Genomic DNA, 23,916 nt, shown 5'->3' with positions numbered 1-23,916 from the left:
ACACCCATCACATAAAGTTTTCTGGGGAAGAAGCATGTTAAGATGATCATGTCAAAAAAATCAAGACTGGAACAAAATAAATCCCAAGACACGGGTGACTCCAGTGTGCCTAAGCAAACTGAGTTCTTACCACCACTTCCGACCATCTACAACTAACACAGTTCCACTGTTACTTCTCCATTTACTCTGCCTGCAGCAGGAACCCCCAGGGGTAATGTGCCCATGACAGTGTCAAAGAGAACTATACAGGTGGAGAGAGACTGCTGGAAGTAATACAATCTCCCTGCTCAGACCAGGCCAATATACAGCACCTTGACTGGCTAAGATTTGAATCTTTCCAAAGTTATAGATACCATAATGTCTCCAGGTCTTTGCTTCAGTGCTTGATCACCTCAAGAGTGAAAAAAATTTTTTCCTTGTATGTTCCAGCCTGAGCCATATTCACAGTCCATTGCTGTAACAGCACACAGGAGTCTGGCTCAATGTTTTCTGCATCCTCCCACAAGAGAAAGGAAGACAGCGCTGAGATCCCTCCAGAGCCCTCTCTTCACCAGGCTCTGCAACCAGTTTCCTCCACCTCTTCTCACAGGTGATGCACTCCAGCCCTTACATCATCCTGGTGTCCTTAAGGATGTCCTCAGTCCACTAAGTACCTCCCTTTCCAGCAGTGCTGCTCCCACCCATCCAGTCCCCAGCCCGATCTTTTGCACTTGGTCATCCTGCCCCAGTGCAAACCTGCCTGGGTCAGATGCCATCAGGTCCCCAGTTCTCTGGGATGTCAAGGTCCCCCTAATAGTAGAGCTGCACCCAGCATACCAACTGGTCCCCACATCACAGTGTTACCTGCAAACTAGATGGAGGATCACTATTCCACCAGAAACATGTTCAGTAACAGGAGGGGGTTTTGATGCTGACACCATCCCAGCCACTGTCATCACACTATCTTTACCACTTTCACAGCTCTTCCCCAATTCTTCATGTTCACTATGTCCTTTTTAAAGAAGCAGCCAAAACACAACAAATCACTGAAGCTGTTTTTCCTCAATGTTCAAGTTCTTTATTATTGATACTTTCTGTACCTCACTGCATAAAAGCAGGACCAGTAAGATTTAAATCCCATCCCCTCTTTTCTCCCCCCCTCCAAAGAAAATATCCATTTTTCCACACTAGGAGTTAACCAGCACATTATGAATTTACAGACTGGCTAAACATTTTCTCCTGAGAACTCCATTGCGGGTTTCAGGATGGAACTGACTCAACCGCTCAACCATCCTCATTCAGGATGACCAAATCTTCCCACCCTCACACTGATTTCAAATTACGAAGAGAAAAATAAATCCATGTAACATTTCATCAACCCAAAATTGTTGCAGGTTATTGGTTTAAAGAAGGATTTATAGACACAACTTCTATGACTCAGCATCATGGGTGACTGACCAGTTACAGCCAGCAAGTGGAAGATGCTACAGATACAAGAGACTGGTAGTGTTTTAAAAATGAATTTAATGAAAAAAAAAAAAAAGTAAAAAAAAAGAAAAGAATTCTGGATGTGTCTCCCTCAGTTTTTTCAGTCCAGCTCAACACACAGCCATGAAGAACATCAAATGTATCTTGGGTTCCACTTTCTTGAAATAGGCCGCTGCAGCACATACCACTGTGTTTGCTGCTTCACTTCTTCACAAGCACAGTCACAAATTTCTGTAAATTGAACACACTTCTTTGCCAAGCCTCCAAAAATCGTAAGGGATGTCTGAAACTGCTCACAAATCTAACCTGCATCCAACCCCCTAAATCAATTGCAAAAGCAGTTTTCAGATCATATCACACAAGCAGCAATCCTGCCCAAAAATGCACACAGACCACAAGGATCATAGACTCCCAGGGTTTCTGAGCCAAAACGCTCAACAAGCTACATCTGCACAGAAGTTCTCTCTAAAAGCTGTTGTTTGCTCCTGGTGCCATGTCAACTTACAAACAGGGAAAAAGTGATGCCATGTGGAAGATCTATATAGAAAGTCTTCACACACTAAAAATAGGCGTAGAGTATGTTTTTAAGGAGAATGAAAACATCACTTTAAAATGGCAACCTGTAGGCAGGGAAGAAAAGTCCATTGCAGTTCAGATCCTCCAGACACTGGCACATGCACCTCATGAAACCAGAAGTATCTATGCCTAAAACCCAAATCTTTGCGGCAAGAGCCCGAGCAGATAGTAAATATAAATCTCTAATGTTTCTACTTTGGAACCTGAACAAACACCATGTGCAAAGCAGAGAAACATAAAGAGCTGTGCTGAAAAAAAACATGCAGCAAATGTTTCCAAACTGTTATGCTGTATATATAGCATATAGCACTGCTCCACCTCTTCTCCAGCAGACCGAACTGTTCTATATACCAGCCATCCTTTGCGGTTTAATTGTCACTCCTCAGGCTCTCATACAAATAGAAGCCATGCAAATAAACACTGTGTATGGCTTTTAGCAATTTGTAAATAATTTTAGAGTAGTCCTCCTAACAGGCAGCTTTCCAGGTATGCATATTATGAAGCAATTTAATAAAATTCACAGAATTTGTACTTTATTCCTCAACATAAGGACTGGCAGAAAATATATCAGATAACTAACAACATTCCTCCCACTCTCCTTCCAAAAAAAATGTGCCCTGAAGCACAAATCAGTAGCATTGCTGGGAAAAGCCAAAATCCCTCATTCATAAGGGACAGAGAAAACAGTCATAAAAACACTTTCACAGGGTAAGCAATGCTCTTTTGATACTGGCTGCATACCCTGGTGCTACAGTTGTGTACCTTATACAGAAGAACAACAATTCAGTGAAAGACTTTTTCTGGGCAAGTTTTTCTGGTTGTCTGGATTTTAAGGGTTTGGGGTTTGGGGGAGGGGAAGGAAGGTGTGCTTGGTTTGGGGTTTCTTGTTTCGGTTTTGTTGTTTTCTAATTAAAGTGATGCAGTATGTCTCTTTTTAAGACTACCATTTGCCATTTGTGATTTTTCTCAGAAGCTGGTGACCAAGCCCAAGTGCCAAGAGCTTTGAGCCCTGAAATTCTAGTGTTTAATTGAAGGCTGGTTATTTTGACAGCCCATGTCCAAGAAAACCACACAAGCTGCTCAACAATGCAGCAAGCAACACAGAGTACTGGTGTGGATGGAGAACCCCAGTCATTACAACAGAAATGACAGAAACATTTTGACACACTTTACCACCAACAGACTGATCACAGATGTTAGTTTTTTATACATCATGGCTGCAAAGGGCTTGGCATGAGGGGGAAGATGTATCAGCTCAACCTAAACACGATGCCAGGGAAAAGCAACCACTGGAGCTGAGAGCTGGGAAGCCAGCTCCCAGCTGAGAGAAACCTAGGGAAGAGTGTTTTAAGAATGAATACTTGAAGCACATGCATGCAATTGAGAAGCTCAGGAAACAAAACCTCTGTACACTGTCCTTGCTTTAAACACTTCTGAAAACACCAATGAGTTAACTATTTCAAAACCCACTTTCTGCATCTTTCCCTGAATAAAGCAAAGTATGTATTCTCCATTCTACATTACACATCAAGTAATTTCCAGAAGGAAGCTTTAAGTCATCAGGGAACAGCAGCATTTTTCACCTCAAGAATGGGGAATTCTAACCACTGAGCATTTACTGTACTTTGCATACACAAAGAAGAAAAAAACAGTTTAGAACAAGCACAGAAAAATGCAACAAGAAGGTGTTAAAAACTATAAATAGCACAAAAAAAAAACAACAACAACCCACAATGAACCAAACAAAACGCGGAAAAACTAAAGTGGGAGAAAGCAGCACCATCATACTAGAATACTCATGCAAAGGTAGCTCCCACTGCAAACTTCACATAATGTTCTCTGACATTTTGGTACTCTACCTTCTCGTTAACCCACCCACATCTAGCATCACATTAACATGGACAACTCTGAAGTTTAGATGACACATCTCCCTCTCAACTTCAGCTATGCAGCAGATGCCATGCAAGAGACCACTCAGAATACCTGAAGCGCAAGAATTAAGCAAGAAAGCTGCAATGCTAGTGGTTCGAAAAAGATTCAAACCCAGTCTTTCTTGGAAAAAAACACCATAGGTCAAAGAGATCCTATGCACCTGTGGATTTCATTTTGCCAAGATAATTCGGAGGTGAAAAAAACCCTGCTGTATAAGCAGTAAAAACTAAACATAAAAAGTAAAGAAACAAAACCCACCACTTTTGAATTTGCAATATTTACAACCATGTTTACTAGTATTCTCTAAAGCAATTTCTCATTTTAACCTTTTTGTGACAAGGCAAACATACTTCTCACAATGTATTGAGAAGGGTGTTGACTTTTCAGTCCCTACACCCACCTGAAAGCACAGGTGAAGCAGTGAGAGCACAAAATCCACTGTGCTGCCTAACTTTTTTCTGCAGTAATTTCATCTTGGAAAGAAATACCTTAAGGCTCAAATAGCACATGTAATGCGGCTGAGATGCCAACTTGGGATGTATATGAAAATGCAAATGTTGTAACACTGCCATCAAATACAGAAAATCATGCAGGCTAAGAGGAAACTGTTAGGACATAAACAAAGCTAACACACACACAAACACATATAGATGTATTCCTGTAATCTTATGTGACATTCCTTTTCTTTGAACAGAGGCTGTACTGCATATTGAATCAATCACCTGTTACTAGTTACTTTAACTGAGATGAGATCATCAGCTTCAAAACCAGACAAACTCCAATCAAAAACTGTACCTGACGTCAGACCAAAACTGCTTTTCAGCTGCAATGCCTATGGAGTGACACCAGTAGAAAAATGTCAACATACACTCACCTCTAACACCTTTCCTCTTAGGGAAAATTAATCTCTATCCCATTTTTTAGGCAATTAACAACTTTGAGCAAGGCAGTAGCTAACAAAGGATGTGTGAGTTTTCCAACCAAATCAATTGCCAGCTATCTTACAGCTCTGTATTATGTTCTTCTGTGTAGCCCCCTAAACTCCGAGTCCTTCTGGCAGCTGAAGGGGCAGTTCCAGTAGGTTATCTTGAATCAACGCATACTAACAATACTCAGTGTCTTGATGGATTAGAACAAAAGGATAGTTCAGATTATTTCACAAGCAGATGTTGCAAAGCAGAGCATATGTTTCAAAACTGTATGCTTATCTCTGGTCTTCTTCCTATTATTAAACTGAAATTTGCACTGTAGAGACAATTTAAACTTTTTCATTCCTGTTCACATTTTACATTTGAAATATGCAAGTATATGCAAGGATAAAGATGCTCACACTGTAAGAACTAATTAAAATATCTGCACATCAGTTTCATTTAATTAAATTTCCTTAAAATATATTTATCTCAATCTTACATTACCTGTAAACCCTTACATCAGCATGGGGAAATACCAATGTCTGCTAGCATTCACTTCAGATAGTTGGTGGTTGCACTCAAAAAGGATACCTCCAAAGTAACTTCATACAATACATTTATGGCATAGAACAATTTCAGGCCATAATATTATTGTTTCCAGTTCATATAGGCACAAGTTAATTTAGCAAAGAAAGTCAAAGTGAAATAAAAGAATAGAGTGATAGATTAGTCACTGAGAATGACTTAAAGTGAATGTACATTATCTGAAAGTAATTGTTACAGAAGTACATTTGCATTCATTTCCCAAATTAATCCCATAAATATGCAACTCATATCTTTTCTAGCTAACTTCCTGAACGTATGTCTGCTAATATTAATTCCATTACTACAATCTATTCAGAGTACAACTAATTTAAGTATGAAACTAAGCCTTCTGTCTTCTTTTATAATTCAACACTACCAAAACCATCACACTAACATTATAACAAATTATTCTGAAATACTAAAGGTAATTACAATCTTCCGAGACAGATTAGTTCTACCCAACAAACACACACAGTAACAGGTTTACAATATTGTGGTAACTCTAACCAAGAAGCACCACCAGGCCACTTCTTTACTTAGGAACATCGTACTTTAATCAATTCAAATCAAGGTGCTACAACTAGTTTCCACTTTGGGTTGGTTACTTTTGTTTGCTTGTTTTTCATCTATCAAAACCAACTGCAATTCTTCAAAATCATCCATATGCTGAATGTGTTTCACTTGTTCTAAGAAGTTATCTTTCCATCTTACTTTATTTTACACGGTTATAAATCTGTGCAAGCATCACTGTGACATAAATCAGAGACCTTGCATCTAGCTCCAGGCACACCAGAATTAAGTATGACACTCACTGTAAGTGCTTTACAGTTTGAGAACAAACAAGACATACCACGCATAGGTAGTTTAAGTACACACAGCTGCTAAAGGCACAAAAGCTTACATGTGCTCATATGATCATACAGGGAGTTTTCTTACTTATATTTCAGCTGCTTAGTGTGTACAGCATTAGGCAGCATTACTATGAATTCAAACAGGTTTTTACTGCACTTAACACACTTGTACTGTCTTCACAAGAAAGTCCATCCCCTCACAGCCTGCAGTTGTGCATGTTTGAAAACTGGCACTGACCCTTTCATGAGCAGCTTCTCCAAACTGAACAACTTATGAGATGCCTACAGGTACCTGACTCACTAAGCACCTTCCATTACTCTTCCCCACAATGGTTTCTGATGGGACTCAGCCTCATGTGCATCTTACACAATAATCTTTAAGTCAATCCAACTAAAGGTTCTGTCACCTAAGAAGGGCAAGCAGTATTGTCTAAATTTAACAAAGTTAACTGGATGACATCCAAAAAGCTCATACGCATAAAAGAAAAGTTGCACCCGTCAACTATATGCATCACATCAGTACTGTTACGTACACACAGCTTTCAAAAGACATCTTTCCTTTCCAAATGCTGCAAAACCTAAGAATGTTAATGCAGACCTTACCAAAAAGGTGAAGCTGAAAAAGTCTACCTGTTTCCACTACAGACACATTTCTCTTTTACTAGCTGCCAACCTTGCCTCTAGGTGGGTTTCTCTTTTTCACAGAGAAAATGCATATACCCCAGTGAAAGCAAAGTACTTTATGGAAGGTGAATTGCCTCTTAAGATCAGGACCAATTTTCCTGAATGAAACGAAGAATTGGCTCTTCAGTCCAGCACTTTCTAGTCCACTAGAGAAAAATGCAAGAGATAACAGCAAAAAATAACAGCAACAGAGAAACAATAACAGAAAAAAAAAAGGGGGGGGGGGGGAGGGGGCTAAAAAAAGACAAACCAGCCATCAATAAATATTTTTCTGCTGGGGGGGAAATAGTAAACCTTCTCCTGCCTTTGCATATAAACTATAATAATTTCACTAATATCTAATGTTTCAAGACCAGACCACAGTACAGATTTGTATCAAAAAATATTAGGACTAGCAATAGGAGAGTATCACTTTCAAGAGCATGACCAAGAGGATGCTCAGCAAAAGAACCCAAGTTCAGCCCTGACACCAGCGTCCAGTGCAGTCTTTCTTACTCTGGTGGCAAATACTTGAATGAAACAGGTAGACTTTCACAAAATCAGAATAACCATCTTTGGAGAAAAACAAATACAATTCTCGTCCGCAATCTAGAAATCTCTTGTATTTGTCTGTAAATTATGACATTATCTCAAAATTAAAAGAACCAGAGATCATACTTCCTGAAGATACTTTCTATATTTTTGAGATCATGGCTGACAACAAACTACTGCTCATCTACTACAAATCTGCTACTGTGACTTAAGTATATCATACAACTTCATCAGTTAACTCGGGCATCTGCGAGGGATGTTTTGAGCAAACTGGTTCTGACTACACCAGTTACAATGTTAATGGTAAGAGCACAGAACTTTTAAGCATGGGATGGATATGTTCTAGGGAATACCAAAACTTCAGGACAAACCTTTTCCCTTTTTGCAGAATAAAAAGCTCATCATTTCCTAAGTAAGGTCCTTGCAGTAAGGTCCTTATGGTGAATTCACTGTATGATAAGTGTATATGAAAACTTCCTTTTTTCACCAAGATCATCCAGATCATGGGAGATAAAAAAGCTTTTATCTCCCAGCAGTAGCATACCAGGTCAATTTGTCTATCAGATTATTAAGAGCCTGGGAAGGTTAGGAGAAGGTTTAAGGCCATGCATTAGGATAACGTCATCACCTACACTCCAAGCAATTAAAAGGGAAAAAGCAAAAAAAAATTGAAATACAGTTTTATCAGGTAAAACCTCCACGTCTAGATGACATATACTGGAAGCATATTCTTCTCCTCTATATTTTATTTAGAAGGCCCAGACAGCAGGATAGGTAAGACTGATATTCCACTTGCGCTGCATGGTCACAGCATACAGCAAAAGCTATTTTTCAGCCATGTAATACAATTCAAAGGTAAAAATTCAAGTTCTTCCTCAACTTCCTACATGGCAATCAAAGATTTAATATGCTGCCAACCACAGATTTCAAGAGGGACTTGTCTATTAAACCTACTTCATTTCAGAACAAGATTTCCATCAGTATAAACACCAATGCTACAGACACCTGTAAATCATCCCAGTCAGTCCCCATGTCATGAGCACTACTCAAAATACGTTCTAAGGGAAGAATAATTTGATACCTTATTTCTCCACCCTCTAGGACCAGAGAATGTCTGGTTTTCTGTCATTCTCCCACATCACTTCCTAATTCCTGACTTCACACACACCCAAGAACCGTTTCCTGGCTGCAGTTCACAAAATGATGTTTAGGAAAACATCTAAAGGCCCTAGTCCCGAAACACCTAAGGCTCTCGTTTAAATTTCAGCATGTGGGAACCTCTCAAGCAGTCCCGAAGCAGTTCTGGCGTCTGACAATGAGCACATCAGCCAGGGCACTGCGACCCCAGTCCTTAAAACAAAAGCTCCACGACAGCAAAAAGAGAAAGCCCCTGGTTCAGAGAGTCTCCGGCTCAGGGAGACCCAGCTGAGGGCTACACCTGATAGGGAACTCAGGAACACGTGGGCCCCAAAAGCATCTACCGTGATTCCCACGGAGGCACCCCAACTTCCAAGGTACGTCGGAGCTCCGCACAGGAACCGGAGGTGACATGCCGCTGTGCAAGGGATTTCCGCAGGTACCGCAGACCGCTGCGAGCGGCAGCGCCTGGTTCAGGGACAGGGACCCCAAGAACCCCTTTCGGAAGCGCAGCCCCGCGGGCTGGCTGCAGGCCGGCGGCCGCTACACGAGGAAGAGGAGGACGGGCGAGGCTGGGCAGGCCCCGGCGCTGCCGAGGGCGCACCACGGGCCAGGCCTGAGGCGCGGCGGCACCGGCGGCGGGGCAGCGCTGGCGGCGGGGAGGGGACCCGAGGCGACACCCGCAGCTCCGCGCTTCACAACGCCGAGCCCGGCCGACCGGAGGCCTCGGCACCCCGCTGCTGACGGGCGACACGCGGCCTGTGGGCTGCTGCCCTGCGACCTGCCCAGCTCGGTCCCGCAGCTACCGGACCCCACCCGGGTATGGGTCACCCCGCGGCACAGCCGCGGTTCCGGACGCTGCCGAGGACAACTCGAAGACCCTTCAGCCCGGCGGCGGCGGACACCCGTGGCTGAACCACCCTCCCGGGCCCTTGGCGCTCACCTGGTGGTGGGCCCCTGGCGCCCGGGGCGGCGCGGGGTGTGCCGTGTCCGGCGGGGCTACCCCGGCCCTGGCTGCGCGCTCCTGGCTCTGGCGGGTTCGGCCCGTGAGGGAGCGACGGCGGGCAGAGCGCGGGGGGCGGCTGCAAGCGACTGGAGCCGCCGCTCATGGCGAGCCCGGAGAAGCCGAAGCGAGCACGGGTCTGGGGGGGCGGCAGGAGGAGGAAGGCGGCCGAGGGGAAGGCGGCTGCAGCGACCTCAGCAGCGGGGGAGGAGGCGGCGGAGGAAGCGGGGGGCGGCGGAGGGGAGGAGGAGAAGGCAGGCAGGAAGGGGGCGGTGGAAGAAGCCGCGCATCGGCGGTGGCAGCCCGCCTCACCGGGCTGTTGGAGGGGCTGCGGCCGCTCGCGGCCGATATCCCCGCCGCGCGGAGCGCCACCGCGGTGTCGCTGGCTGGCGGGGGACAGGCAGCGGGCGTCGGACTGAGCCCCGCGGGGCGCCGGGCGGGCGGCAACCTGCATCGCTTCTCTCTGCGGCGCCGGGGCCGGCTACAGCCCGCGGGGAGACATCGACAGCGCCTGGACCGGCAGTGGGAGTGGGCGCCGAGCCATCCCGGGCTAGACGCGACCGCAGCCCTCCGGCTCGCAGCCCAGGAGGCAGTCCTGCCCCGCCTGCTTCCTCCGCCCGGGCCCAGCGGGCGGGAGCGCTCAGCGCGAAGCCTCCCCCAGGCCGCTCTCCCCCCGCACACCGCTGCACGAAAGCAGCGGGACAGGGGCAGCCGGGGATCACGCCGCGATCGGCTGAGCCCCCGGGGCCCAGGGGTCCTCAGCCCGCCCCAGGCAGACCCAAACCGTACGCGCAGAGCCCGGAGTCGTTCTCGCGTTGCGCTGCCGGGGGATACGATGCGGGCCCTTGGCCGCTGGGGCCTCCCCACCTGCGCCGGGCGAAGCACCGCTGTGCTCCGATGCACCGACCGACCGCGGGAGTGGGCAAAGGCCGCGATCTTTTGGACTTGCGGGCGGCTGCAGGGACTCCGCCGGGGAGGGGTCGGGTGCTAGCAGAAAGTCGGAGCTGTCGATACACGCCTGAATTTGTCACGGGAATTGCGGTTTATGAGGTTGGTGTCAGGTAAGCGCTGTTCAAGCGAATCCATTGGCATGAGGAGGTGCGGGGAACGCGGCTAAGGGTTTCTCTCAAAGCAGTGGGAATGCCGCTGTGCGAGCGAGCGGCTCTGCTGGGGTGAAAGTTGCGCTAACCGAGCTGGGCCAGCAGGGTTTGGCTTTCGGGAAGAGCAAAACGGCAAGATCGATACATGCATCACCAAACAAAAACAAAACCAAACAACAACAACAAAAAAACCAACACGCTGCTTGGCAAGATCTGATAGCTGGGGGGAGGTGCTTGCTGTCATCGATAGAACGACAATCCTGCGAGATCGAAATGTGCAGATTGAGAATTCTTTCCGTATCGCACTGCACTTTCTCCTGTGCAATGCTGTGAGTGGAAAAGGTTTCTTCATATCTTGCCTTTGTCAGCATTACCCCGCTGTGCCACCCTTCCCCTCTTTCCTTCATGTCATTGATGGAGGCTTTCACCTGCGGTAGGACAAGGTGATCATGACCCCGCAGAGGCCAGCACCTTGAGGACTTATTTCTCACTGCCGACATGGTTCATTGTCCCAGCAATTACATCCCAGCTGCTCAAAGCCTTCCTAGACGTGTTTCCTTAAAGTCCACAGAATCAACCTCTCATGTCTCCAGCCCCAAACCAGGAAACAACTACAACAGCTCCTGCTTTGTGATGTGTTTGGTGGATGTTGGGTGACAGAAGCTCCCCATGGCCCACAGTGTGTGCTTGAACCCAGAACCCCCCTGTGTGCTGGGCTGCATCCCCAAAGTATGAGCAGCAGGTCAAGGGAGGGGATTCTCCCCCTCTACTGCTCTCTGGGGAGACACCCCCCCCCCCCGCAGTCCTGTGCCCAGCTCTGGTGCAACAACACGAGGGATTTGGAGCTGTTGGAGCGAGTCCAGAGGAGGCCACAGAGATGCTGTGAAGGCTGGAGCATCTCTGCTCTGGAGACAGGCTGAGAGAGCTGGGCTTGTTCAGCCTGGGGAAGAGAAGGCTCCAGAGAGATGTTAGTGCAGCTCCCAGTGCATAAAGGGGCCAACAAGAAAGCTGGAGAGGGGTTCTAGTTGAAACTAGATGAGCTTTAAAGGTAGCTTCCAACCCAGACCATTCTGTGGTTCTATTACAATCCTGTGGAACGCAAAGGTCTGAAGTTCTTTCTAGTCATGTCTTCTGTATCACCTTTCCAACGTGTCTGCAGGTCTTTCAGATTGCTGCTGTAGAGTAAGCACATGCAAGCATGAAAGCACATGCAGCTGCATGAAGATCCTGGCAATACACAGATGGCAGACGGATGAACAGAGTCACTGTTGCTTTGTGATCATTCATTTTTTACTTACTTCCTGGAGGGAAATTGCTTTAAAACTGCTCCCATACTGAAGTTACATCATGAGATTGCACTGTGGCACAGACTTCCTTTTTTTTTTTGTGAGACCTCCAAAACTTTGCATATTTGAATACTGGAGTATTTTATACTACAGGGAAAGGTGTGAAAATGGCATCAGTCCTTCAACTAAGACAATATTTTAATTTTTCTGCACCTTGATTGTCTTCCAGAAATAAAGAAAACATATTTCTGCAGGATGAAGCTACTTCAACTCTTAATACAGCATGCACTCCAGACTAAAGGCTGTCTGTCTGCTGCTGTGCAGACAGTTAACCTTGACAGTTCTGGTGCATTGTTCTTCATTTACTTCTGAAGCTGAGGAGTTCCATCTTCCTTTTGGTTCTAAATTTAAATAAAAATTAATTTTCAAGATAATATCATTAGAAGAATTAGATCCACCTGTCTTTTAACTCTAATAAGACAAGAAGAGGTGATGCCTTTAGCCTAATACCTTGTTAGGATAATTACCACCTTTGGCAAACCATCAAGCTTTTGGCCGTATGCAGAAAGCCTTCTTCAGGTATGCTTAAAGTCTTCAGGTACTAAAAGGCAAGGTTTTCTCTTTTTAAGGTTTAAAACAACTGGTATCTTAACTCATCTTCCGAACCAGAAACATACGGATGTCCAGAATTAAATTCATTGATGGTTTACATGAAACAGATCCAGGGAAAAGTTATAACAAGTGGGGTTTATCTTCCTCTCTTCTCCTTCCTTTCTCCTCTTTTTTTATTTATTTGCTTGTTTTTTCTTTTTTATCTACTGTGACATTTTGTTTTAAAGTTCATGAATTTGTAATACTGCAATGATCAGAAAGCTACTGCACTCAGAATTGTAGAGCTTTTTTCTTTTCAGGTGAATTCAGACCTCACTGTTTTGAGTCAGAATGATCACCACAAGAACATCTGACACTGATGTAAGCTCTTTTGCAGATCAGGACTGCTTGTTTCTTCAAACCTCATAACTAATTCTGCATAAAAAACAACACAGAATTTGAGTCTAGATTTCCATATCTACAAGCGGTCTGCCAGAATCAGAACCAGATTCTTGGTTGTTACTGTACTCCAGTGTTGAAAACAGTGATATTGGGTATATTGTTCCATTAAAAATAGAGTAAGTTAAACTCCCATTTCCAAGGCATCTCTTAAAAACTGGCAACAGCTGAAGTGTTTAATGTTTTGTGGTTTATGAGCCAGACTTTACAATGGGATGATTTTAACCCTGAATCCTTCATTACCTCTTGTTTTGTACCCCTCAGTGCTGCTGAAGTGCCTGATTATGAGAGGGACACATAGAAGAGATCTACTGGAAGCAAGACTGATGAGATGGCAGTTAGTTGGAAAAAAGGAGGGAGTTGTGTCAGATTTTTTAAAAGATGCCTCTCTTATCAGAAAGCAGATAAATGTACTTCAGAAGGCAAATAAACTGCAAATTTCTTGTACAGAAAAAAATGCATATCCAGCTTCCTGCAGACAGAAATCTGTTTTTTTAAGTAGTTGAGAAGCACATATGAAATCAGCAGTGTGTAAACCCCTTCTTGTTGAGTGCAGTACTTGTGGAGTATGAGATATTTCCACTGGCACTAACATCACAAGTGCTGCGTTTTCCATGTCTGCAGCTGTCTGCTGCTTACTGCAGGCACAGCCTAAGTTGCCATTTGTGAGTTGGAGGCCAGTCTTGTCAAATGCTGAGTTTCTGCTGTAAGAGTCACTGGCTTAGTATCTGGCTAAGGACTGATCTGCAGGGACTAGAGCAAGTCTGTCGTTGAAGCTGCCACTGGGACACCAAGTGATGGGACATCTTTACAGTGAGGGTGGTAAAACACAGGCACGGGTTGCCCAGAGAGGTGGTAGATGCACAATCTCTGGAAACATTCAAGGCCAGGCTGGATGTGGCTCTGGGCAACCTGATCTAGTTGAAGATGTCCCTGCTCATTGCAGGGTGGTTGGACTAGGTGACCTTTGAAGGCACCTTCCAACCTAAACTATTCTATGATACTATGATTGTGAACCTTATTGAAGAATGAGAAATGCAAAAGGCAGCATTTCAATACATGTTTCTATGATTGTAGACTGCTGGGGAGGGATTGGATCCATCTGTCTCATAGAGGCAGAAGAATCTTTGGCAGCAGGCTGGCCAATTTGGTGAGATGGGCTTTAAACTGAAGGACTTGGGGTGGTGGGGAGAGAGGGAGGGTGTCCAGAGCATCAATGCTCACACCGTTGCTTCCTCTTGGGTAATAGGTCTTGCTAACCAGTGCAGGGATAGATGTTACTTGATTGCCTCTGAAGATGAGGATTGTAAGGCTAACTGTATTAAGGGTGTTTATGGTGAATCTTACACCCTTTCTAAGGAACCTGATTGTGAAATTATAAATTAAGCACCTATTGCTTTTAGGAACTGCACAGAATATGCCCTGCGCAGCACTTTGAACACAAGCCTGTGCTGTCTGCTATAACTTTCAGGTGTATTAGACCGAGAGACCCCTCAACTGTATTCTGTCAACATGTGGAGACAATTATGCAGCCAAGTATGCAATATTTTTAAGTGTCCTGTGCCTTACCTAACTTCTCAGCAGTTCTCTCCGTGAAAAGCGCTATTTTGTAAAATTATTCCCAAAGCAAGATACTTCTTACAGCTTGATTAAAGAAGGTGCGAAAGGATGCTAAATTAGGGACTCCGTCACTGGCTGCCTTGCTTCAGATACAATGTGTATTGTAATCTCTTTTTGACTGAGGTGCATTTCCCTCCTGGCCAGCACAGCCCTTCTTTATCTCTCTCAGAATAGTAGATTCTCTGGATGAATTATGTTAAACCAGTGCCTCTTTGCCTGAGGCAGTTAAAGTTACTGTCAACATGTTGACCAAGTTATTGGTCTACTTTTCCACTGAGCCTTTTCAAAGCCACTCAGCTAAGCAGATGAATGAGACACATTGGAGGACTCCAGCTATTCAGTTAGTAACTGAACCAAAATGTCGTTTGTGATTTTACCAGCAGTTCTGGTGAACAGCGTTATTTGATAGACGCTGGTGTGGAAAGACATTAAACAGTTCTCATCCCTCAGATGATTGTTGGAAGTTTTGATTTACACCAGCCTAGAGTGAGTGATAGTGAAGGACGTGGTGTTACAACTTTATGACTACAGCTCTGCAGAACTGGGGAGGATGTGTGATTGTGGGAGGGGTTTTGTGTGTGAATGTATAATATATCTAGGCAGTGTGGAACAAATAAACATCAATAAGCATATACATCTTCGGGGACTCTGAAGGCAGATTGCCTGTTCCAGTGATGCATAAGATATCAAAAGAGAGTCCAGAATGGCTGCAGTGGGTGGAAAATTTTTTGTAAAGATAAAAGAGCATTGATGAAAACAAGGAGAGGTTGAGAGCTGTCTGTGAGGATTGATGAGGGGGAGGAGAACTCGGTGTTTCACCTTTCAACTAAGACATCAGCAAGGAAGAGGGAAACGCAAGGACTGGTGAATTCATGAGCCACAGTCTTGTGTGGGACAGGATCACAGCTGTGGTTCCCTATTTGGGAATTTGGGTGAAAACCTAACATCAGCCTAAAAATGACCAGCAGCACCTGCATTTCATTCCTTATGTCTGCCATACAATAGGAAAGATCTTTCCTGAACCCAGGAAAGAGGAAGGCCCTGAAACTCACTGTGACCATAGGTATGTGCAAGGATACTGGCTGGAAAGTCAGGGTGATGTGCCCAGGATGATATAAGAAGTATGTAGCCAAGGTAGAAGGAAGAGCCAAGTTCCCTAAGTCCCATCTAGTGTATGCTTGATAATGCCTTCCATTCTACAAGCCTCAGTGTACCTGGCTGCAGGTGTGAATGTCATAAGCTTGATACTGGGAAATGTCATAAGCTTGATATTGGGAAAAGATCTGGAATGAATCCAGACAGTCAGTGCTTCAAGAAGAGAAATTTTAGGAAATCTTCTATGGCTGGATCGAATAAGCCACAGCCTAGAGCTGCTGCTGTGTTGCTACCCTGAAGGTCAGGTAAATACAAGACTTCATGCTGGGTTTCCAGAAGTTTCCAGTCACAACCTGCACCCCCTACCCCAGTTCCTCTCTCCTACCATTCAGAATGATTTATGACATGGAGCAATATGGAGCCTGTGGTACTTGACAAGCACTCTTGCAAAGACCAAATCTCTCTCATGTATGACCCTAGCAAGCCAACTAAATTCCACCTCTGCGTCTGCTCCTCTGATCAAACCCATATAGCTTATTGGAGTTACATGTAAGACCATACGCAGTCCTGTCCCTTTTCTTGGAGGAGCTGCACAGCAAACCTGGCAATAATAGGGTGTATGCTTGCTATGTGTATACATGTACATATGCATAAACTTACACACATACATATGCATATACGCATATACCAATGCACACAGGAGCATATTTGGAGAAAACAAATTCTGGGTATACAGAAACTTCATGAAGTCTGAAAACTACTCTGTAAATATGATGGCAGTCCTTTTTTCTTAAAATGTGCTTTTGACTGTGAGCTGTCATGTTCACCCGTAACTGATCACAAATTCCACTCTACTTATTGCTGCTTTCTAGCTCCTCATTAAGGATGGCCTGAGCAGCCTAGTACTGTTCCCTGCAAAAATGCAGATTCCAAATCTGCGCTGCTGGCTGTCCTAATCCTAAGAACCCCAATGTTTTTCATCCTTTCAGCACACAAAAGAACACCAATCATGTGAGTGACTGCTGTTAGAGATTTCATTTTGAAGATGTGGCTGCTTATTCCCCCGCCTTCTCTTTTCCTCCATTCAGGCCAAGCAATGTAAGATTCTGATTTACTAATGAGAAATTGGAAGTCATTGAACAGCTGTCCTCACATGACATGTCTATAAGTCTTCCATTGTCAGAAGCAGGACTGCATTTTAGCTATCGGAACATTAGAGGAGTAAAGAAGACAACAGGAAAAGCTTTATGAAGAAAGTTTTAATTTATGTTTTGTTCATTCATGATGATTATAGATGAAAGATTATGAAAATACATTGCCTTGTGTTTAAATTAGCTTAAATGTATATAATGGCATATCATCACTTAAAGCCCAGCAAAAAGTTTACAATAAATCTTGAATGCATTAACGCTTACTCTGTAAAACATACAGACAGCACAATTAAAACCCCAGCCTCATTAGAATTCCAGCCTCTCATGGCCTTTCTGAGAGCAGAAGAAACTCTGTGTGTAACCGTAGGAAAGTATAAGTGCACTTGGAATTCGAAGTCACAACTAATCACTAGAAAATAATGGTTTCAGAGGAATGTATTCAGAACATGATTTAGAACAAGCAAGTTACTAATGCTGTAAACCACCTCTATTTCATCTGTAAAATATTTCTGTGAGTTTCTGTGCAGTAGATGGTGGGCTGCATGTGCCTGTTTTTGAATTAAGCGTAAAGACATTCTCACGGCAGCAAACTGTAGAAATGACACCAGCAGCATCACAGTGATTTTTGACAGTGATCCTGTATAGTATCACAGGTTCTACACCTGGGTCAGAGCAATCCCAGGCACAGCTACAGGTTGGGCAGAGAAGAGATTCAGAGCAGCCCTGCGGAGAAGGACTTGGGGGTGTTGGCTGATGAGAAAATGAACATGAGCAGGCAGTGTGCACTTGCAGCCCAGAAAGCCAACCGTATCCTGGGCTGCATCAAAAGGAACATGACCAGCAGGTCAAAGGAGGTGATCCTGCCCCGCTACTCTGCTCTTGTGAGACCTCACCGGGAGTATTGTGTGCAGTTCTGGTGTCCTCAACATAAAAAGGACATGGAACTGTTGGAACAAGTCCAGAGGAGAGCCACAAGGATGATCAGGGGACTGGAGCACCTCCCGTATGAAGACAGGCTGAAAAAGCTGAGGCCGTTCAGTCTGGAGAAGGGAAGGCTACGTGGAGACCTCATAGCAGCCTTCCAGTATCTGAAGGGGGCCTATAGGGATGCTGGGGAGGGACTCTTCATTAGAGACTGTAGTGATAGGACAAGGGATAATGGGTTAAAAATTAAACAAGGGAAGTTTAGATTAGATATAAGGACGAAGTTCTTTACTGTTAGGGTGGTGAGGCACTGGAATTGGTTGCCCAGGAAAGTTGTGAATGGTCCATCCCCTGCAGTGTTCAAGACCAGGTTGGACGAAGCCTTGGGTGACATAGTTTAGTGTGAGGTGTCCCTGCCCACAGCAGGAGGGTTGGAACCAGATGATCTTAAGGTCCTTTCCAACTCTAACTATTCTATGATTCTATGATTTACACCTATCAGTAATTTAGGGGCATAGTTTAAAATTTTTGTTGTCAATCAGATTGTCATTCATGGAGGAGAAGAAATTGCACTGGCAGAGTATCACTTACTAAGATGAAAACTTGTTTCATGCATTAAGCATAAGTGCTCACCTTCTAGAAGTAAATTTAAGATCAAAGACTACTTAATAATATATATATATATATATATATATATAAATTCAGACTTTCACTTTCCTCTTAAAATAAGGGCAAGGAGGAAAACAAATAGTTGATGTACTTTTAAGACAACACAAATTGACCTCATGTGGTTTATTCTGTTTTGACTTGTGCCTTGCTAGAAAGGTCCACAGATATCAGAACCCTGCTTAGCAAACAGCTGTTCCATTTATAAAGTCATCATAGCTACAGCTAAAGTAATACACCACAGGGCAGGCAGTAATCAAAAATTTGTGCTCATTCCAGGAAAAGGCAGTAAAATTTAATATGGATAAACAGATCTTGCTAATTTGTTATCAGGTTGGTGAATATTTGCCCTGCGATGGGATGATCATTTAGGCACAGCTTGCCTTCAAATTTGACAGCAAACAACTCTGAATACAAGAATAAAATTACAAACATATGCAAAGTAGAAATCTCAATAGAAAATGAAATGCATGAGTAAAATGATCAGGCCAAAAGGTGGTGGCATGGTAGCTCTTCCTGGCATCATCAAAATTAATGAAGAGGAAAATGCAGACAAACAGAGGTAAATTCAGACGCCATCAGAAAGAGCTGAGCTGTATGCATGGACATTGCTATTTCCTATACATAGCGATAAGCCAAAATCTGAAGTGTTTGCTTACAGAATTTACCCTCAGTGGACCGGCAGAGTAGGATAGCCTCCATCATGAGCACAAGCACCAAAATGTATCCTATTGCTTAGTTCTCATGTTTTGAATATAGGCACATCAGTTAAATTGATTTTCAGCCCTTCCTGTGCTTTGCAATTGATCCCAATTCACCTGCAAGCTGTCCTTGTCTGACTGGAAGGTGCTATGTGGATACCCCCTATTCTTCTGGCCCTGATTCTGGAACCCTTTGGGTGTACTGGCTTTGGCTGGGATGAAGTTGATTTTCTTCATCACAGTTCGTGTGTTGCTATGTTTTGTATTTGTGAGCAAAGTTGTTGATAATTGGTTTAGTTACTGCTGAGCAGTGCTTCCACAGCTCCAAGGCCCATGCTGTTTCTCATGTTTTTCCACCAGTGAGCAGGCTGGGAGTGCACAAGCAAGAAGCTGGGAGTGGGCACAACTGGGACAGATGACCTCAGCTGACCAAAGGGATATTCCATGTCATATGGCTTCATGCTCAGGACTGAAAGAAAGATGGGGGAAGAAGGAGGAGGGAACATTTGGAATCACAGTGTTTGTCTTCCCAAGTAACTGTCGTGTGTGATGGAGCTCTGCTTTTGTGGAGGTGGCTGAACACCTGCCTGGCCACAGGAAGTGATAAATTAATTCCTTGTTTTGTTTTGCTTGTGAGCAAGGCTTTTGCTTTACCTTTACCTGTTAAACTGTCTTTATCTCAACCCATGAGTTTTCTCACTTTAACCCTTCTGATTTTCTCCTACATCTCCCTGGGTGGGAGTGAGCAAGGGGCTGTGTAGGGTTTAGCTGCCTGATGGGGTTAACCCATAGCAATCTGCCAACAGTAAGCTCTGGCCATTGTATCTGAAGAGGGGGGTGTCTTTCAAATAAAACAGAAATTAAAAGCTGTTAGACATGGACATACACTTTTTTTCCTCATGTTGTTGATTTTAGCTTTTAAGGCAGCCCTGTGGTTTCGAAGCAGATACTGTGACTGTTGTCTGCTGCCAGTTGTGGAACCACAGTGACAGTTTGTCAAACCATTGGTCTCTGGTTCTTCAAGCAACTTCAGGGTGTTTTCCTGGGTAAAAAAAAACAGGTTCAAACTCCAAAGCAGCATCCTCTCTTGCTTCTCCTGGCGGAGAGTGGCACACGTTTGACATCTGCTTCACCCAGTCTTATTAGTTCAATTCCTTTGCCTGTGCAGGGGACCCTGAAGTCTAGCATGTGTGGCACAGTGATCTGCTGAACCTTTAGGCTCAGTATGAGACTTAAAGAAAGTTCCACAAGTAGCTTCATACACCTAATGGGATTGTCTACTCATGACTGACTGAGTGGGCTTTATAGCCTGTCATTACATTTGTTCAAAAGTAAAAGATTTAGCTGGAAATGCTTAATGCCTGCATGACTCAGGTATCAAAGTTCTGTTCCAGAAAAGTTGAGGGCCAGATCTTCAGAGGCAGATGTGTGCCAAGCTGTCATAGGTTTGAGCAGGAGTTAGGCACCACTGGCTCGGATTTCAAAAGTTGAATGCACAGCATTAAAATTAGACTTTTAGGTCTAATTTTTAACCCACAGGACTTTGTGAAATTCCATTTTCAAACTGAGAAAGTAATGTTCTCCTTTCCACAGCTATCTGTTAGTTTTCAGTATTTTAAAAAACTGTATACCCGTTTCAGCAAAAATATAGTTAAATGCTTACCATCACTAAGTCTTGCATTAATGAGCTCTAACAAATAGAACCAATAATGTTAATCAACATATGCAATGTTTTTAAACAGATTGAAAAGTCGAAGCATGATTAAACTGTTAGTAACAAAAGTCTTCAAAATAAACAGCGCTAAACTTTGGGAACAGGTCTTTAGCTCGTCATCTTCATTACAAGTACGGTCAGCCCATTACTGACCTTTCTTCTGTCCCTGCACAGAAGTACATTGGACTATACAATGGCCCTGTACATTCCTTTGGCAGCGTTCAGAAGCACGGTGTAGTACTCGCTGTCATCGTGAGATTATAGATGAGGTTTTTACCCATAGACCTTATCCATCTCACATGATGGACCTACTCTGGCTGTGAATAGTGGTTCCCCCCCGTCCCGTCCTCAGAGCCGCCACTGACAAACATGCAAGCATGTTTGTCAGTTTTGATCACAATTACATAAAACCTCACTTCCCTTGTTAAAAATACTAAGTATTTGGTGCAAAATATTTGCATCTTCTTAATCAGCCCAGATACTTTACAACTTCAATGAACACAGGATATCTTTGTGGCATTCAGCTACTCAACTGGCTGAGGAATCTGTGCAAAGCATTCTGCACTCCATCACCTACACACTTCTTACTAAGGATCAGCTTTGACTGCACTGATAGAATTTCCCTTGACACTAGGTGCATCCTATTTGCTATTTATTTCCTTTTCTGGCTTCTGCCATGTTTTATATACCTGATGGTGGTTACAGAAGGACACTGTGTGTGCTTGCCATTCCCAACACACAAAAAACTGTTGTGGATGCCTTGGTGGAGCTGTGCGTCTCCTCACATGGGATAGTTCAGTAAATGAAATGTTACTAAATGGGAGGCTGAATTTGAAATATTATCAAGCATATAGGTACTCCTATAGATAGGAGTATGTAAAGCCATCATACTTTCCACTATTGTGGTCAGACTTTACCCGAACCATTTAGCCCTTTATGGCTACATTTTCCTCATCAATAGAATAGAAATACATTAGCCTGTGAATTATACCTTACACAACTCTTTTGAAGCCTCACCATTATTTGTCTATGTGCTGCAGTAATAGAAACAAAGATGTTCAGTGTATGGCAATTCACAACAGCTTGTGGTTCATGATAAGTGCAACCAATCAGCACATCAAAGACTGGGCTAAACCACAAACTTGTTTAACACAGTATGCTCGGTAAGCTGAAGGTTTGCCTTGAGCAAAAACTAGTTGTGATTTGCCAGTGTTATACAGTAAATCAGTTCTTAGAATATATGTTGCCAATGCTGGTCTGTGTATTAGAGGTAGTACACAGAATGCAACAGCAAACTGCAAAGAGGGCTTAACGGTTGGAGCAGTGTTCTACCTGAGCCTAACATCAGCCACAAGACAGCATTCTGGAATGCTTCTTCACTTCATTAGCGGTTACAATTATTCTACTGTCAGTATTCAGTGAAAAAAAGTGGGATATTTTGGCTCAGATTTTAAACACCTGATTAACTTCAGAAGTATATTAAAATATTTCTCTGCCAATAGCTATATGGCAGTATTTTCACAGAAATTGTCTCAGTATAAAAGAACAACTGCAGCAAGTGCATATACAAAGTAGGCTTGCAGCAACACTTCTACCTTACTTAAAATTCAGGTCCAGCACAATGTGTTTCTCTGTCTCCTGAGATTCTTGGTGAAAAATGAAATGCAAGCTGGTAGTTGTCTTTATGAACTAATCCCCATTGTTCTTGTGTTCCCACTGCCGTTACGCTGTTTAACACTAGATGTGTGCACAGCAGTCAGCTAGACATGGCTGAAGGTCTAGTCCTTTTTTAAAAAGATATGAATGCTGCAGCATCTGTACCAACATTATAGACCTGGGTGAGCCATCTGCCATCTGTAATAACTCGGAAATTCTCAGTTATAATGGTCTCCCATGGCTGTTGTGTGCTTTGAAAGAAAAACATTGTGACACATTTTGCTCTCACATTAGGGATGGAGCGCCTTGCTAGACCATATTCTTCCTGTATGGGGGAAGAGCTGCAAATCACTTTCTTCTGGCAGCAATTGCGCTGTGCTCTGTAAGTGGAAAGCAATAAAGGCATGGAAACCATGGGTTTAAAGCCAGGCATATGCCCAACATGCATCAGGAATGTGTCTGAGCAGACACAGTGCCACAGTCAGCACTGGCATCCTTTCAGAATGCTGGGGCAGATGGTGTCACTCACAGGGAGTTTATGACTTTGCAGGAAAGCTTTCAGAATGCTCTGAGAACTGGACTGACATTGCCTTTGCATGGGACAGAAGTTCCCAGCTTCTGTGTCAGTGCATAGACCCCATGGCAGATGGATGCCCTGTTTCCCAAAGATGCGCTGGCCAGGACCTGCTTTGTCTTCAGCAGGCTGTGGAATCTCACCGTTTCCTGATGCTAGGCTCTAGGGTAGGTGGTCCTAACCAGAGTTTGTGGAATCACATTAGTGTCTACATTTTCCTGCTTCCACAATACTAAAGTGTAAAAAAGCCTGTTAGTATTTTCTCTTGTGTGCACTATACCTGCAAGTTGCCTCTGTTACTACATTGTTTTGCGATGATGGAAAGTTGTCACAGTGAAAAAGCCAGACTGTGAACTCAGTAAGTTTGAAAGCATACATCTCCCATTTGAAATATGAATTTATCTTTTTGTGAATATTGTGACCAAAAAAATTCTTTGCCTTTCTATGAGCTTGTCACTGATCCCCGTATCTGAATTCTGACCTGAGAAATTCCATTTACAGTAATTTTTCTGATTTAGGTCACCTAACTATAAGAAAGACGCTGTCATAGCTCTAGTGTCCTCCACAATTAATTAATAACTCATATGTAAGTCACGTCACAGAAACTTTTTGGACAAGAAAATCTTTACTTTCCAAAGGGAAAAGAAAAAGATGTCTACAAGTGAATCACATGCACCAAATGAATGAAGATCTTACTCCTTG

At 43.7% G+C, this 23,916-nt stretch overlaps 1 protein-coding gene and 1 long non-coding RNA gene across 2 annotated transcripts in view; one reads left to right on the top strand and one right to left on the bottom strand.

The window, feature by feature from the left end:
* Positions 1-10,131, bottom strand: part of RNF38 (ring finger protein 38) — an 82,538-nt gene extending 72,407 nt beyond the window's left edge. Inside the window, exon 1 of the mRNA XM_057414266.1 lies at positions 9,618-10,131. Within this exon, the coding sequence (XP_057270249.1) occupies positions 9,618-10,131 (514 nt within the window). The remainder of the gene's footprint in view (positions 1-9,617) is intronic.
* Positions 10,132-12,825: 2,694 nt separating this feature from the next.
* On the top strand, positions 12,826-13,574 carry LOC130601887 (uncharacterized). The gene is made up of 2 exons (XR_008972759.1): positions 12,826-13,035; positions 13,378-13,574. It is a non-coding gene; the product is annotated as an uncharacterized LOC130601887 (long non-coding RNA).
* Positions 13,575-23,916: the final 10,342 nt, after the last annotated feature.

Source organism: Pezoporus wallicus, unplaced genomic scaffold, assembly GCF_028554395.1.
Source record: "Pezoporus wallicus isolate ANWC-B61680 ecotype Strahan unplaced genomic scaffold, APGP_CSIRO_Pwel_v1 contig_4830, whole genome shotgun sequence".
NCBI lineage: Eukaryota > Metazoa > Chordata > Aves > Psittaciformes > Psittacidae > Pezoporus > Pezoporus wallicus.
Note: the sequence above shows the minus strand (reverse complement) of the source record. Positions and strands in the feature narration are given on the sequence as shown.